This window comes from Chrysochloris asiatica, unplaced genomic scaffold (assembly GCF_000296735.1).
Source record: "Chrysochloris asiatica unplaced genomic scaffold, ChrAsi1.0 scaffold00025, whole genome shotgun sequence".
Lineage (NCBI taxonomy): Eukaryota > Metazoa > Chordata > Mammalia > Afrosoricida > Chrysochloridae > Chrysochloris > Chrysochloris asiatica.
This window is the reverse complement of record NW_006408543.1, coordinates 17,220,563-17,239,354: the sequence shown is the minus strand read 5'-3', so window position 1 is coordinate 17,239,354 and position 18,792 is coordinate 17,220,563. Positions and strand designations below refer to the sequence as shown.

The 18,792-nt window shown below is 39.0% G+C and overlaps 1 protein-coding gene across 1 annotated transcript in view; it reads right to left on the bottom strand.

Moving 5' to 3' along the window:
• Nucleotides 1–18,792, bottom strand: part of CATSPERB (catsper channel auxiliary subunit beta) — a 191,888-nt gene that overhangs the window by 167,788 nt on the left and 5,308 nt on the right. Inside the window, exon 3 of the mRNA XM_006839633.1 lies at nucleotides 4,650–4,710. Within this exon, the coding sequence (XP_006839696.1) occupies nucleotides 4,650–4,710 (61 nt within the window). The remainder of the gene's footprint in view (nucleotides 1–4,649; nucleotides 4,711–18,792) is intronic.

Sequence of the window (18,792 nt, the reverse complement as noted above, 5' to 3'; positions counted from 1 at the left end):
GTTGAATGTGAAGCTGATGATGTGCCCTGTAAATTTTCACTCAATCTAAAATAAAAACATTTAATTAAAAAAAAAAAGCAAAATGTAAAAATTAAGGTTGAATTGTTGGGTCTGTGAAATCCTGGTGCAGTGCTGTAGAATAAGCATTGGACTGCTAACTGCACTTCACAACAACAACAATTGCTCTGTAGATAAGTACTTGGCTGAAAATGACAAAGTCAGTGGTTTGAGCCCACCAGCCATTCTGAAGGCAAAAGAGGATTTCTGCTCCCACAAAGATATACAGCCTCAGAAACCCTATATAGGATTGCTATGAGTTGGAACGGACTTGATGACACTTAACAACATATGTCATCTATAAGAAATTTACTTGGAATATAAAGAAGCAGATTAGTTAAGAGTAAAAGAATGAAAAAGGCACCATATGCAAACACTAATCAAAAGAAAGCTAGCCCACTCAGCATCGTAGTCTTGGCATCCTTTGGAGATCTCCAAGTGTCTTGGCACCAATCTTCCCCTGGGTCAAGGAGGTTCACAGAGCAGGGACCCTGGCTCCATGGGACATACTTCACTCTCAGTTTTCCTTTCCTGGTGGTAATAGGTCCCTCTGATCTCCACTTGCTTGTTTAATTTCTTTTTACATCCCAAAAAGAAATTGTCTAAAGTTCCAAGCTAAGCATATAGAATGTATCCTGCCTCATTAACATAACTGCTTCAATTCCTGCCTCATAACACATGTTGTTGTTAGGTGCTATCAAGTCATTTCCAACTCATAGTGACCCTATGCACAACAGAACAAAACACTACCCAGTCCTGTGCCATCCACACAACTTGAGTCCATTGCCACTGCCAGTGTGCTAATCCATCTCATTGCAGGTCTTCCTCTTTTTCACTGACCCTTCATTTTACCAAGCACGATGTCCTTCTCCAGGGAGTGGTCCCTCCTCATAACATGTCTGAAGTATAAGAGATGAAGTCTCACCATTCTAGTTTCTTAGGATCATTCTGCTGTTCTTCTTCCAATACAGATTTGTTTATCCTTCTAACAGTCCATAGTACTGTCAGTATTTTTCTTCAACCCCATAACTCAAATGCATCAATTCTTCCATGGTCTCCCTATCCCTTGTCTAATTTTCACATGCCTATGAATCTACTGAAAATACCATGGTTTGGCTCAGGTACACCTTAGTCCTCAATCTGATATCTTTGCTCTTGAACACTTCAAAGAAGTCTTTTGCAGCAGGTATGACTAACGCAGTATGTCGTTTGATTTCTTAACTGCTACTTCCATGAGTGTTGATTGTGGATCCAAGCAAAATTAAATCTTTGAAAACTTCAAAAAAAAAAAAAAAGAAAGAAAGCTAGCACCTACATCAATTTAGGAGTTCTGGTGTAGTGCTGTGGGATAGGCACTGGATTGCTTGTTAACTGCCAAGGTTGGCAGTTCAAACCCACCAGTGGTTCCTTAGAAACCCTATACAGAGTCACAATGAGTCAGAACTGACTTGACGGGCTAACAACAATACTCTTTAGAGTTCAATTATATAAAAAAGAAATATAAATTGTCAGGATGAACTCATTGAAAAACATCACAAAATAGAAAAAAAAATTGAGGTGAGTAAAGGATCAAGTTCATGTCAAAAGTTAGTATATTGGGACTGTAGTAATATCTTTAATGTACTTGAGATGAATTTTTCTATTCACAGTCTTCTGAACTCTCACTAAATTAATGGGTGGGAACATGCAAAAAAGGTATATAGGGATTGGTTAGTTTTACCCTCCAGTTGGCTTTAAAAAGAGCCAAGAGCCATCTCAGAAGCAGGAACAGATCTGACCCCAGGACCATCAAGAAGGAAGAGTATGAGATCCTACCAGTAAGAAGCGACACAGAGGCGATGGCAGAGGAGTGGCATGGAGAGACAGAACAGCTGCCTGTGGTCTGTATAAAGCTGAGTGCCTATGGGCAGGAGACTGGCTTGCCGAATGTATGCCTTGGACATTCAAGCCTGGCTCAAAGAACTTAATAACACTTGCCTGAGCAGGGTAGAGGCCAAGAGAGGACATTCAAGCCTGGCTCAAAGAACTTAATAACACTTGCCTGAGCAGGGTAGAGGCCAAGAGAGGACATGGCTGAGAGGTTGAAGACAAGAGTGAGGCGTGCCTGCAGTATGGCAGACAAGAGGCGTTCCTGAGTTTTTCTGATCCTGAATTGTACTCTGTTCACTTCCCTAATAAACCCCATAATCGTGACTGCTGTTATGAGTTCCGTGTGGCCATTGCAACAGATGATCTAACCCAGATGTAAAGCAGAGAGCGCTGTGGGAGGGATGGTTATTGTCAGAATAAAGAAAGCTGCAGGGTGGAGACGTGTCTGACTTCCACTTCATAAGAATCAACCTTGGGCTGACTTTGAGTTTGATTCTTTTCCCCCTTGTGAAATCCAGGGAAGTCAGATATGGCTCCCACATGGTTCTTGCAGACTCCTTTTGCAATTTTATCTTTGGCATTGCTTATCTATAGAATTTTCTCTCACCTTCCCCCACTTCACTCTGTAGGACCATAGCATGGATGGCTTTAAACACTCCCAACACCTAGAGGAACTGGCCTGTACTCTTCCTCCACCACACTCTCCCAGCCCCTCGTTCCCTGCCACACTTGATTGGCAGAGAAGTGGATGCTGGGTCAAAGCTCAACAGCTCAACAAATCCTCCTGACAACTGTATTGTTCCCTAGAAGAAGATACCTGAAATTCCAGGGGCAATGAGGCAGCTTTACAGAGCTAGTCTGCACAGAAATAAGGAACAATAAAAGCAGATTCATAGGAGACGACAGATAAGAGAGATGGGTTAAGAGCGTTCACTGATTGGATCCCTGGTGGTTTTCCATTGCTACTTCTAATTCATTCCTGTAGTGGTGGTGGCGGTGTGCTGTGCAGTCGGTTCTGACTCAGAGACCCTGGAAATCTTTACAGGAGTAGAAAGCCTCATCTTTCACCCGCAGAATGACTAGTAGTTTCGAACTGCTGATCTTCAGGTTAGCCTAATATATTAAAATGCCATCCTTAACTACGGGGATATATAACATGCCTAAAGATGTACCAGTTCAAACCACTAGCTCAATACCCACAACTCGTGGGAATTTTCTTTCCTTTTTTTCCTTGTGAGTATTTACAGTAGCATATAAAACTAGTCTGCCACATAACATTGGACCAGTTGATTCCATAGTAAAATCATATATATTATAGCCTGTAAAGTTTTAAGATTAATGATTCCGTTTTAGTAAGATCAAATAGCACCCTCATTTCTCAATACTACAATTTACAAGTTCTATAAAATGCATTTAATTCAAATAGAGGATAGTGTAAATATATGTATCAGAAAATCTATCTAGTGGCTCAGGGATAGATTACTCCCCTTCCAGGCATGAGACCCAGGTTCGATTCCTGGCTAACACCCCTTATGTGTAGTCCCCACCTGTCTGTCCATGGAGACTTGTGTGTTGCTGGGACGCTGAACAGGTTTCAGTGGAGCTTCCAGACTAAGATGGATGAGGAAGAAAGGCCTGGCCATCTATTTCTGAAAGCCAGTAAGTGAAAACTGTATGGATCACAGCATATCTGTAACTGAACCTGGGGCTGGTTAGGAGTCCTGGTGTGGTGTTGCAGGATAAGTACTAGTCCACAAGGTCAGTTTGAACTATAAGATCGATGGTTCAAACTCACCAGCTGCTTCTTGGAAACCCTATATAGGGCCACTATGAGTTGGAACCAACTTGACAGCACTTAACAACAACCACAAAGTGAATTTAAATAAAGGATAATGTAAATATAATGTGTTAGAATATCTACTCTAGGATTGTCATAAAATTCAAGTTACCCCCCACTTCAATTTGAAGTTAAGATACACAAGTTGTTGTTTGTCTTTTTAAGTTTCTATTGTGAATTGAGGGATAGGTCACATGGGAGAACATCGGTTTTACATTCATTGTATCGTATTTCGTTTCATTGCAATGATTACAATCCCCTCCATGCATCATCATTCAACAGTCTTTGCTTCTATTCCCTCTGGGTTTTTTTTTTGTTTGTTTGTTTGTTTTTTGAGGATGTACACAAAAATACTCAGGAATATATAGTCATTTAAACAACCAAAGGGCACATTCTGCAAGCCTGCCTCCTGGCCACCACACACAGCCTTTCTCTTTCCATGAGTCTAGAGTCCTCAGCAGCTCTTTCTCCATGTCCTCATCTCTGCCTCCATCTCTGGTGTCACTGATTCTCTGGAGAGGGTCACATTCCACTTATGCTCTTCTCCTTCGATGGTTCTAGGGTCCTCTGTTCCTGGACTGTGAGATTAACTACTCCCCTCTTTATGTTACAAAACTTCTACCTTTACAGTTGTGATAATTGTAATTAGTCATGATTACAATTATTCACTATTGTATAATAAGAATCTTTTCCCCATCTCCTTTCACCAGACCCACCCAGGATAAAAACTACTCAGTGGGGATTAAACAAGAAATTTTTAAATGTAAGTTTGGAACATATATATATATTGGACATGCATAGCAAATCCTTTTTAAATAAAATATTTATTTGCTTTATCTGGCAGTCCAGACTTACAGGTGAAATAATTAAATTGGCTCACTCTTACCTGTATTTTTTGTGAGGCTTTCTCTAGGGATAGTAATCAACCAGTATACCCGTTCACTGAACTTGAATAAAGAAGAAATCAGAAAACAATTATTATCATGATAATAATAACACTTATTTTGGCATATTTTATCCTATATTTGAAAAAAGAAAATGAAACAAAACCCACCCAATTATCATGCAGCATATCCTGAATAATCTGTCTTCTTTTATAGAAAATTACTCATTGATAGTTCCATCTATTGTTATTGTTTAGTGTCATCGAGTTGGTTCTGACTCATAGCGACCCTGTATAAGGATTTCCGAGGAGTGGCTGGTGGGTTTGAACCACTGACCTTGCAGTTCAAACCAACCTTGCGGTCCATTGCTTATCCTACAGCATCACACCAGGACTCCATATTTCATCTTATAACTCTATGTTGTTCAAGAAAATCTTATGATACATACTACAAAGGTATATATATAAAATAGTACAAGATGATAACCAGGAAAAATAAACTGTGAATTAAAAAACATTTACCAGAACATTACATACACATGCAAGAGGTCAGGGAATCATTTTCTGGCCTTCAATAGGTATTTCTTGATAAAGACAAGTCCAAATGCTCATTTCAGTGATGTTTTGTGATACTGTAAATGGCAGGAAGGTTTTGATATTTTGGTACAATGGTAATATTCAACTTTTCTGTGATTTTATCACCAGCTGGTTCAAAAATTGGCACCAATAATTTATTGCAATAGCCACAGAGAACTCAGATACGATGCTCACATTCACGGGCTTTATTAGGGATTACAATGCAAGATCAGAAATGCTCAGAACACTGTTGTTTGGGCAGGGTAGTTCCTTCTCAGACGTGCTTGAAGATAGGCTCTCTCTGACCCCTCAGCCTTTGCCTTTCACCTGGCTTCTGCCCTGCTCCAGCAATGTTGCAAAGCTCTTCGAGGGCTGCTGAGAAATGTCCAAAGGATGCTTTATTCTGCTATAACCCTCTGCCCAAAGGCACTCAGCTTTAGCTCTGTGACTCAGCAAACCTAGCTCCTTCCAGTTAAGTGCCAGGAAGTACCCCACTCTGCCAATGAGCCTCCTGCCCAAAGTTACTCAACTTTACTTGCTCCGTGGGTTGAGAAGTCCACTGCTCTGTCTTGTGTTCTGGTTCTTGGTTCTGCTGTTACCTGTCTGGTGTCACAGCTTTCTGTCTCTGGGTTGAGGTGCTTCAATATGCAGGGATCTCTGGCCCAAAGCACTCCATTCCTGGTTCTTCTTTAGATGGGAATGAGATCCTCCTTCCTGCTTCTGAGATGGCTCATTTTCTACCCACATTAGAGTTCCAAGATTCTACCATCATAATTAGGTCTGGTAACACCTGTTAGCAATCAGTTGCAACTGAATCATGCCATCCTTTATGTAACTTCTTCCATCTTCTCTTTCCTAGACTCATCAGAGGCAATTCTTCTACTATGGGTAGAAGAGCCATATGAAGTATTTCACTGGTCTGCATCACGTATCTCTAGTTTGGAAAAATCCCTCCTCAGCCTCTTACACTTCACTCTTCTACCTAGTCTTCCCATATAGCAGTTTTACACTTGTCATTTACCAAAGTCACCGGGATTTACTTCATTTATGAATACTTCCTAAACTTGACAGATTGAATGAACATATTTACTCCACTAAACAATGAAACAAAAGGGAAACCAGGAGAAAATTCTCAGGAGCAACTAAATTAAATTAAAATTAAAAAGTAATCTCTATATGTCACTTTGAAAATTGATTCATGTTTTCTATGTAGTAACTAAAACATTAATCAGCATCAGCACCTAAGAGCTGAATATATACTAGACCACTGGGAGAAAAAGACACTTTCTTAGAATGTTGTTGTTAAGTGCCAGTGAGTCAGTTCCCACTGGTGTGCTTGAACTGTCGACTTTTCAGTTCAAACCGACCTTGCAGTCCAGCTCATTAACCCACACAGGCATGAAAGAAATGAGAGGATTTCAATATTCTAACAGTTTATCTTATGTGTAGTAGCTGTTGAGTGGGCAGAAGGATGGATTCAAGGAAATGAAGAGCTCAGTGTCAGCTAATAGAAGTAGAACGTGTGAGGTTACTGCATGCTGGGAATATGTACAAGTCACTTAGACTTTAAGAATAGACATAAAATACACAGGGAATCATAGATTCTTTAAGCTTTAGAACACATCGTCTGAGGCCAGATTTCTTAGCTTTGAATCTTGCTTGACCTCGAATTGTTGTTGTTAAGTGTCATGGAGTTGATTTGGCTCATAGCGATCCTGTATGGAGTCCTGGTGGAGCTCTGTAGGATAGGCAATGGGCCATAAAGACACTTTGACCTGTAAGGTAGGTTTTCCAAGGAGTGACTGATGGGTTTGAACCACCAGCCTTGTGCTTAGCAGGTCAATGCTGATCCTACAGCACCACACCAGGTCTCCTAACCTCTAGTAGGACTCCTGGTATGGCACTGTAGGATTAAGCACTGGACTTTGAACCACAAGGCAAGCAGTTCAAACCCACTACCTGCTCTTTGGAAACCCTCTATAGGGTCGCTATGAACCAGAACCAACTCAATGGCACTTAACAACCTCTGCGTACCTCATCATCTTCATTTGTAAAGTGGGGCTAAGAATATTACTTGCTAGGGTTATATGCAATCAGGTTAAACATTAAGAAGGGAATTGGCATTTAATAAATGTTAGGTTGGTGATTCAAACCCACCAGCAGCTCCTCGGAAACCCCACATAGAGTTGCTATGAGTCGGAACCGACTGAATGGCTGTCATTTTGAGAATACCCACAATACAAGCCATTTAAAGAGTTTTATCAAGGGCAGTGAAATAGCCAACTAAGGGTGAATTGAACATTACCTATCCCTAGATGCTCTGGGAATTGTTTTCATTCCCCAGACTGACATTACAGTGAGGAAGCGGAAAACACCCTACATGCATCCTCATCATTGCTTACCTGAAAGGGTGGATAACCTCAGCGTGGGTAGAGAGAGAATGGAAAAAGAAGACAACAACAGTCTTCAATAAAGACTATACTCGTATATATGAACAATTTTATTTGTTAATTGTTGTTAAGTGCTGTTGAGTCGGTTCTGACTCAGTGATCTTGTAAAGGGTTTCCATGGAGTGACTGGTGGTGGGTTTGAACCACCAACCTTGTGGTTAGCAGTTCAGTGCTTATCTTACAGTGCCACACTTTACAAATGAAAAAGATGAGGTATATAGAGGTTAATGCATCTATGAAGGGTCTTACAGGTAGGAATAAATTAAGCAAAATTCAAACTCAGGCAACCTGGCCTCAGACTATGAGTTAATATTTGTTAATATAGATACAAAATTCTCAATAAAAGATTAGCAAGTAGAATTCAAGAGTACATTAAAATAACATCTCTGAATTAATTACAGAAATAAGGGATGATCCTATAAATATCTTTTGAATCATTAATAATATTAAAAGATCCAAAGAGAAAAAGCATCTATAATACACAATCCTGAAAAAAGCAGCAGGTAAGAGTCTACACTTGATTTTCTTTTTTAAAATTATTAATAGGACTAGATGAAACTTTCTTAACAGGAAAGACACTATGTTTAGCTCACAAATAAAAAATAAGTTTAATGTGAAAACATGAGGTATTTTAAGGTCAGGAATAACTTTACTATAACTATAACGTAATGTTATTGTTTAATTATTAAACCAATGCAAGCCCTTCTCAAGAAAATCAGCTCAGTTTATTAGAAAGATCAGTAAGGTTGCTGGAACCGAATTCATGATAAAAAATAGATCTGATGTATTTAAACGATAACTGGTTAGAAGATGTAATGGGAGATATTAATCACTTCATTTATCCCATTTTACACAAATGAATAAAATGAAAGAATAAGAAAGAAAGATTATAAACTAGAGAAACAAACAAAAAGACTACCAAATTCAAAAGTCTGCCATGATCTTTAATAGGAATGTTCAGTATTAAAAATATATATATATACACTGATTTTCCCTACATTAACTTAAATCCTAACATTAAATAAACACGTTATTGTTAGTGTCAACTCATAGCAACTGTATGCACTAACAGAGTGAAACACTGTCTGGTCCTGTACCATCTTCACAATTGTTCTGTTTGAGTTCATTGTTGTAGCCTCTGTGCCAATCCATCTTTTTTGTTGAGCCTGCTCTTTCCCCAGCATGCTGTCCTTCTCCAGGGACAGGTCCTTCCTGATAACATGTCCAAAGTTCGTGAGATACATCCTGCCATCCTCACTAATAATAGTTATTCTGGCTGTACTTCTTCCAAGACAGAGCTGTTCATTCTTCTGGCAATCCACGGTACTTTCAATATTCTTCGTCAACACCATAATGCAAATGCATCAGGTCTTCTCTGGTTGTCCTTATTCATTGTTCAATTTTCATATGCATATGAGGCTATTTGAAATACCAAGACTTGGGTCAGGCAAACTTTAGTCCTCAAAGTGACATCTTCGCTCTTGAACACTTTAAAGAGGTCTTGTGCAGCAGATTTGTCCAATGCAATATATCATTTGATTTCTTGTGGATTCAAGTAAAATGAAATCCTTGACAACTTTGAGTCGTTTCTCCATTTTCCATGATGTTATTTAACAGTCCACTTGTGATGATTTTTGTTTTCTTTACATGGAGTTGTAATCTATACTGAAGGCTGTATACTTTGATCTTCATCAGTAAGTACTTCAAGTTCTCTTCACTTCTAGAAAGTAAGGCTGTGTCATCTGCCTACCACAGGTTGTTAATAAGCCATCCTGCAGTCCTGATTCCCCATTCTTCCTCATATAGTCCAGCTTCTCAATTTACATACTCAGCATACAGATTAACTCAGACACACACCTTTCCTGATTTTAAACTACTCCGTATCCCCTGGTTCTGTTGAAACAACTGCCTTTTGGGCTACGTACAGGTTTCCAAAGGACACAATGAACTGTTCTAAAATTCCCATCTTTGCAATGTTATTCAGAGTTTGCTGTGATTCACATAGTCAAATGCCTTTGCATAGTCAATAAAACACAAGAAAACATCTTTCTGGTATTTTCTGCTTTTAGTCAAGATCAATCTGACATCAGCAATGGTATTCCTTATTCTACGCCCTCTTCTGAATCCAGACTCAATTTATGACAAGTCCCTGTTGATATGCTGCTGCATCCATTTAAAAATTAACTTCAGAAAAATTTTACTTGCACCTGTGAAATTAATGATATTGTTTGATAATTTCAGCATTCTATTGGGTCATCATTCTTTGGAATGGGCACAAATATGAATCTTTTCCAGTTGGTTGGTGTTCTTGGCTTAAACTACTGAGTACATCCAGTGTTGCATCAGTTTGTTGAAACATTTCACCCAGTATTCTGTTAATTCTTGGAGCCTTGGTTTTCACTAGTATCTTCAGAGGAGCATGACCATCTTCCTTTAATACCTCTTGTTCTTGATCATATGGTACTTCCTGAAATGGTTGAATGTAGACCAGTTTTGTTTTTTATTTGTGTATTCCTTCCATCTTCTTTTGATGTTTCCTGTTCAATAATTTGGCCACAGAATCCTTTAATATTTCAAGTCAAACTTTTTTTTTCTTTCTTCAGTTCTTTCAGCTTGAGAAATGTTGAGCATGTTCTTCCCATTTGGTTTTCTAATTCCAAGTCTTTGTACTTTTCATTATAATATTTGACTTTGCCTTCACAAACTGCCTATTGAAATTTTTTTCTTAATTTCACTTCACTATTTCTTCAGATCAGTACTGGAAGAAGTACAATCAAAATGGTCCTTAGAAGCCAACATGGCCAGACTTTCTCTCTCATGCTTTGGGCATGCTGTCAGGAGAGACCAGACCCTGGAGAAGGACATCATACTTGGTAAAGTGGAGGGTCTGTGAAAAAGAGGGAGACCTCCAACATGATAGATTGGTACAGTGGCAACAGTAATGGGCTCAAGCAGAGCAGCAATTGTGAGGATGGCAAAGACTGGGCAGTGTTTTGTTCTGTGATACATTGGTCACTATGGGTCAGCATTGACTTGATGGTAGCCAACAACATTTCTTCCATTCGCTAGCTGCTTGTTTAAGAGCAAGTTTCAGAGTCTTTCTAGACATCCACACTTATTTTTTTTTCTTTCCTATCAGTTTGATGACTTTTTGCTTTTTTTCCCCCCACAATGGCATTGTAGGCTAAGCACTCAACCTCACAGTCGGTTTGAACTGCAAGATCAGTGGTTCAAACTCACCAGATGCTCCTTGGAAACGCTATACAGACTCTCTATGACTCAGAAATGACTTGACAATACTTAACAACCACAACCACCACCTCTAATCTTCAGCCATCTGAGTAATTGGTAGTCTGTTCCAGTCAATCCCTGGTCTTTTTTTTTTTTTTAATGTTTTATTGTGAATTATATGATGGTTTACATGGGAGAACTTTAGTTTTATATTCATTCCATCTTGTATCATCTCACTGCCATGGTTCCAATCCCCTCCATGCATCTTCAACCACCCAAAGGGTATATCCCAGAAACCCACCCCCTACACTTCCCCCTCCTCCCCCCAGTTTTCGAGCCACAATTCCTTTCCCTCTCTGGATCCAAGGTCCCCAGTCGCTTCATCACTCCACATCATCATCTCTGTCTCTATCTCAGGCATCTCTGTTTCTCTGGGTAAGGTCCCGCTCTCAGCTCTTCTCCGTTGATGGTCCCAGAGGCCTCCGCTCCTATCTCTGGTCTTGTTTTAACTGATAATATTAAGCCTCTTCATCATCTCTTCCTACAGATGTGGTCAATTTGATTCCTGTTTTCATCCCGTGGTGCACTCCACATGTATAATGGTTATTTATATTGTTGGGAAAAGGTATTTGCAATGAATAAGTCATTGGTCTTGCAAAATTCTATCATCTGATCTCCAGTGTCATTTCTTTTCAAGACCATATTTTCCAACTACTGATCCTTCCTCTGTTTTCAATTTTTACATTCTATCACCTGTAATTATCAATGCATCTTGGTTGCATTTGATCAACTTCGGACTGAAAAAGGAGATAACATTCTTCCGTCTCATCACCACTAGCTTTAGTAGTTGGTGCATAAATTTGAATAATAGTTGTATTAACTGGTCTTTTTTGTCAGCATATAGATATTCCTTTGCAGACAGCAGTGCACTTCAAGATAGATCTTGGAATGCTCTTTCTGATGATGAATGTGATACCATTCCTCTTGAATATGTCATTCTAGGCATAGAAAATCATAAGACTTTCTGATTCAAAATGGGCAGTACCAATTTCACCTCACTAATGGCTAAGATATTGATCATGTGTTCCATTTCATTTTTGGTGACTTCCAATTTTCCTAGATTCATACATTCCATGCTCTAATTATTAATGGGTGTTTGCAGTTGTTTCTTTTCATTTTGAATCATACCAATCCAAAATTAAGATTCTGAAAATTTTGCTCCAATCACACACATTATGAAGGTCGATTCTTCTTTGACGAGGCAACTCTTCCCCAGTTATATTTTGAGTGCCTTCCAACCTGAGGGGCTTGTATTCTGGCACTGTATCAGACAAAGTTCTGTTGTTATTTACAAGGTTTATAGGGGCTAACCTCTATTCCTTCTTCCTAGTCTGGGAAATCCACTTAAACCTGTCCACCATGGGTGAACCTTATAGTATTGGAAACATTGAGGACATAGCTTCCAGCATCACAGCAAGACGTAAGTCACCACAGTATGACAAACTGACAGTAGGTTTTTTTTCTTCTAAGAGACAATTTTAAAGTGTAGTACTGTAAAGCACTGTCCACTAACAGGGAAACCAAGGAAACATACTAGAAAGTCCAATAATGAACTCAGATTCACACAGGAATTAAGTATGTAGTTCAGGGGGTATTACAAATAAAAGGAGACAAACTGGTAATTCTGTGAATCATGTTGGAAAACTCAATGGCCTTACAAAAATTCAGATCTCTACCTCATATTACAACAAGATTAAGTTCCAAATGAATAAAAAATAATTTGTGGTGGTGGTGTTAGTGTGCTGTGGAGTCGGTTCTGACCCATAACGACCCGATGTAGGGTTTCTGAGGCTGTCAATCTGTATGGGAGCAGAAAGCCTCATCTTTCTCCTGCGGAATGGCTGGTAGTTTCAAACTGCTGACCTTGAGGTTAGCAGCCTGACTCGTAACCACTACGCTAACTAGTCCCAGAAAGCATCAATTCTGCACGGAAAGAAAGCACCATATGCAAAGTCAAAATACAAATCATGCTGTAGAAATATTTTGACAACCATCACAAAGAGTTAATTTCTTTGATACATAAAGAATTCTTACAAAAACAAGTCTAGTAAAAAATAAAAGCAGAAAATTCATTAAAAAGGAAATATAAATATCTCTTGATGTTAAGTGTCTTTGAGTTGGTTCCAACTCATAGGAACCCTGTATAGTGTTCCTGAGAGTTTTAAATCTTTGCAGGAGCAGAAAGTCTCATCTTTCTCCTATGGAGTAGCTGAAAGACTTGAACCACAGATCTTGTGGTTCACAGTCCAGTGCTTATCATATGGAGCTACTGTACTCTTCCCACAATATCTCTGAAAAACATGAAAAATACTTAACCTCTTTAATCATAAAGGAAGTGAAAAATAAAGTACCATATAACACTATTTTCTCTCTTATATACAAGGGGTTTCAAAACTGCAGGGGAAATGGAAATAAAAGACAATGGAATTCTCCAAAAAACTTTTTGGCAAAGTTAAAAAAGTTATAGAACATTTTTTCTTTTTTAGTGAAGGTATGGGAGTAAAATACTCTCATCCATCATTGGCATGCGTGTAAATTATAATGGACACACTTTAGCAGGAGCTATCAAAATCTTGGACTCCTGGTTTGGTGCTCTAGGATAGGTACTGGAATACTAATCAGAGGTTGGCAGTTCAAACCCAAAAGCTGCTCCTCTGAAATCCTATACAGGGATGGTATGAATTGGAACCAACTTGACAGCACTTTACAGCAACAACAATGAAAGTCTTTAAGTGCATGTAGCTTTTCACACAGACATTTCACTGGTATGTATTCTATATTATCCCCATCTTAAAATGTGCTAAAGAATATTATTGTTATCAGTGTCTGTAATAGCACAAGATTGGAAACAATTAAAATGTTCATGAGTTGTATATAATAAAATAGCTACATAATGTAAGATCATATAGCCAACCTTAGGGAACAGAAAGCTTAAAAACATTACTGGTTTGATATATTAAAGGACAGAACTTGAAGTTTTCAAAGCATCTGGGAATTTAAGGGGAAAATCCTAGGGACAAGAGAACTACAAAAAGAGTGAGTTCTAAAATCTAAATATAAACTTTTCTTGAATTTGTGGGTGACTGGATTTCAGGAAGTAGATCTCAAGTGTTTCTTTCTGAGGTGCCTCTGGATAGCCTCAAACTTCCAATGTTTTGGTTAGCAGCCAAGCATACTAACTGTGCATTAGCAACTGAAATAATTCTATCTGAAAACAGGGAGAAAAGACTGAGGACAAATGAAAAGCACTTTAGAGGCATATGGGATAATACCTTGTATTTTAACACAGGCAGAATTGGAGCTCCAACAAGCAAAGAAACACAGAAACAAAGTGGAAGACTTTTTTAAAAAAAGAATATGGCCAAAGATTTCCTAAATCTGATGACTGTAATATCCAAGAACAGCCAGCTCCAGTTAGGGTAAATATAGTGAGAGAATCTTAAAAGCATTCAGAGAGCATCACATTACCTAACCCACCACTGTTGAGTTGATTCTGACTCACAGTGACCCCACAGGACACAGTAGAACTACTCTACAGGACTTCTGCCAAAGGAGCAGAGTTTGATGGTAGCAGGTTGCCACATCTTTCTCCCATGGAGCAGGTGATGGGTTCAAATCCCTGACCTTTCGGTTAGCAGCTGAGCTCTTTAACCACTGTGCCACCAGGATAGGATGCCTTAACACATTACATACAGGAGACAACAGTAAACTAAATAGCACACTTCTCATTCCAAAATAATGCCAGTCAGGTAATACTAGAAAGACATATTTAAAACTCTGAAAAATCCTGCAGTCAAACTGTAAGACCAACCTGACAGCTATGGAGTATATTGTGACTCACAACAACGCTACAGGGCAGAGCAGAGCTGTTCCCGAGGGTTTTCCAGACTCCAAATCCTTAGGGGAGCAGACAGACTTATCTTTCTCCTGCAGAGAGCTGGTGGGTTTGAACTGCTGACCTTGCAGTTAGCAACCAAATGCTTAACCCACAGCACCACCATTGATCCTGAAGTCAATTAGATAGTCTATGTCTGCTATAAGTATTAAAAAATGAATGTGACTTATTAAAAAAAAAAACTATTGAAAGTAATGGACAAGTTCAGCAAGGCTCTAGGATATAAGATACATACACAAAGATACATATACAAAATTCATTTTATTTCCATACACTTACGATAAACAATATTTAAAAATTTTTTAAATGGGGAAAGGACACAATAAAAAGTTTTTTTAAAAACCAGAAAACTCAAGAAAGAATGAGGACAGAGTATGAATATTCATTTCTCTAAGGAAGATACAAAAACTGGCAACAATCGCATGACAAGATGCTTCACATCATGAGCCAGGAAGATGATACAAACCCTACCACAGTGGGATGCCAGTTCACACCTAGGGGAATGGTCCCAATACAAAGATAATAGAAAGTGTTGTCAAGGATGTGAAGAAGTGGGACCCTCTCAAACTGCTAGTGAAAAGGTAAAATGGTGGGGTTACTCTGGAAAACAATTGAGCATTTCTTCAAAAAGTTAAACAGTTATCATTGTTGTTGTTCCTAAGTGCTGTCCAGTTGGTTCTGACCCATAGTAACCCTGTATAGGGTTTCCAAGGTACAGCTGGTGAGCTTGAACCGCCAACCTTGCAGTTCAAACAGCTTTGCAGACTGGGGCATTAACCCACAGCACCACACCAGGACTCCTTACAAGCCATTAATTCTACTTCTAATTTTATATCCAAGAGAAAAAAACCATAATCCACAGAAAAATGTGTACATGAATATCCATAGCAGTATTGTTGTTGTTGTGGAGTATTGTCAAGTCAGTCCTGACTCACAGCAACCCTGCATAGGGTTTCTGAGGAGCAGCTGGTGGGCTTGAACTGCTGACGTTGTGGTTCAAACTGAACTTGCAGCCCAGCACATTAACCCCAGGACTCTCATAGTAGTATAATTCATGATAAAACGTGGGCATACCTCAAATGTCCTTCCACTGAATCATGGATAAATAAATGTAATATAGGTATACAGTGAACGATTGTTGTTGTTAGATGCTGTAGTTGTTGTTATGTGCCGTAGAGTTGGTTCTGACTCATAGCGACCAAGATGCAAACCAGAAGGAAACTTTGCCCAGTCCTGCACCAGCCTCACACTTGTTACATTTGAGCGCAATGCTGCTGCCACTGTGCTAATCCATCTTCCTGGGGGTTTTCTTCTTTTTCACAAACCTTGTACTTTACAAAGTATGATGTCCCTTTCCAGGGACTGGTCCCTTCAAGTAATATGTTCAAAGTATGAGAGACGAAGTCTTGCTATCATGGCTTCTAAGGAGCATTCTGGCTGTACTTCTGCCAATATAGATTCATTTGTCCTTTTGGCAGTCTGTGGCGCTTTTAACAGTCTTCTCCAACACCATAATTCAAAAGCATCCATTATTCTGTGGTCTTCCTTATTCATTGTCCATTTTTCACATGCATATGAGGCTACTGAAAATACCATGGCTTGGGTTACATGCACCTTAGTCCTCAAATTGATGTCTTTGCTCCTGAGCACTTTAAAGAAGTCTTGAACAGCAGATATGCCTAATGCAATATGTGGTTTCATTTCTTGACTGCTGCTTCCACAGGTGTTGATTGTGGAACAAAGTATAACGAAGTCTTTGACAACTTCAATCTTTTCTGTTTATCATGATGCTATTTATTGGTCCAGAGGTGAGGATTTTTGTTTTCTTTGCATTGAGGAGCAATTACTGATCTTTATCAGTAAGTATTTTAAGTCTTCTCTGTTTCCAGCAAGCAAGGTTGTAACATCTGAATATTGCAGGCTGCTAATGACTCTTCCTCCAATTCAGATGTAGCATTCTTCTTCATATAATCCAGATTATCAGATTTTTTGCTCAGCATACATATTGAATGAGCATGGTGAAAGGATACAACCCTGGCACACACCTTTCCTCATTTCAAACCATTTACTATCTCCTTGCTCTGTTCTAACAACAGCCTCGGGTTTTTGTACAGGTTTCTCATTAGCACAATTAAGTGTTCTACAATACCCATTCTTCACAATGTTATCCATAGCTTGTTGTGATCCACACAGTCTGCTTAGCTCTTTTACATGTGCCGTTCTCACATTTGCTTTAGTGTCTCCGTGTGGAGAGCAATTTTCAGTTTGTTCTGACATCTATTTTGGTCTCTTCCTTCTTTCCTGATTCTTAATGACCTTTTGCTTTCTTCTTGCATGTCATCCCATAACTCTTCTGGTCTTTGGTCATTAGTGTCTAATGCAACAAATGTGTTCTTGAGACTGTCTCTAAATTCAGGTGGTGTACATTCAAGGTCAAATTTTAACTCTTGCGGACTTGTTTTAATTATCTTCAGCTTCAGCCTGAACTTGTCTCTGAGCAATTGACGATCTAACAATACAACCTTTCCAGTTTCTTCCCACAGATGTAGTCAATTTGATTTCTATGTATTCCATCTAGTGAGGTCCATATGTATAGTTGTCTTTTTTTTTTTTTTAAATGTTTTATTGTGAATTATTTGATAATTTACATGGGAGAACATTAGTTTTACATTCATCCTATCGTATATCATTTATTGCCATGGCTACAATCCCCTGCGTGCATCATCAATCAACCAAGGGGTATATCCTGCAAGCCTGCTCCCCCCGTCCCCCTCCGGTTGTCAGCACACAGCCCCTCTTCCTGTCTGGGTCTAAAGTCCCCAACTGATCCATCTCTCCACAGCATCGTCTCTGCCTCCATCTCTCAGGCATCACTGCTTCTCTGGGTAGGGTCCCTCTTGCTCTCTGCTCTTCTTCCTTCATGGTCCCAGGGACCTCCGCTCCTAGACTGCAAGGTTAATTACTCCCCTCCTTGCTACAAAATGTGGATAGTTGTCTTTTATGGTGTTTAAAAAAGGTATTTGCAATGAAGAAGTCATTGGTACTGCAAAATTCTATCATGCCATCTCCAGCATTCTTTCTATCACCATGGCTATATTTTCTAACTACTGATCCTTCCTCTTTGTTTCCAACTTTTGCATTCCAATCACCAGTAATTATCAATACATCCTGATTGCATGTTTGATCAATCAGAGACTGAAGATGTTGGTAGATTTCTTCAGTTACATCATCACTGGTTTTAGTGGTTGGTGCATAAATTTGAATAACAGTTGTACTAACTGGTCTTCCTTGTGTGTGTATGGATGTTATCCTATCACAAATAGCACTGTACTTTAACATAGATCATGATATATTCTGATGAGGAAAGCAACTCCACTTCTCTTCAATTTGTCATTCCCTTCATAGTAAACCATGTGAATGTCAGATTCAAAATGGCCAATACCAGTCCATTTCAGCTCGCTAGGATATCCAACTTTATATGTTCCATTTCATTTTTGACAACTTCTAATTTTCCCAGATTCATACTTCTTCGTACATTTTATGTTTCAATTATTAATGGATGTTTACAACTGTTTCATCCCTTTCCCAGTCATATTTTGGGTGCCTCCCAATCTGAGGGGTTCATCTTTTGGTACTATATCTGACAATATTCTGGTGCTATTCATAATGTTTTGATATCCAATATTCTGGTGCTATCTGGCAGTGTTCCATGACTATTCATGAGGTTTTCAGTGGTTAAATATTCAAAAGCAGTCCGTCTTTATTCCTAGTCTGTATTATTAGTCTGAAAGCTTAGCTGAAATCTTCCAGACTAATACATGGGTGACTCTGCCAAAATTTAAAATATCGGTGACATAGCTTCCAGCAATGTGCAAGCCACCACAGTATGATCAACTGACAGAAATGTGGCGGCAAAAGATAACATATGATTTCA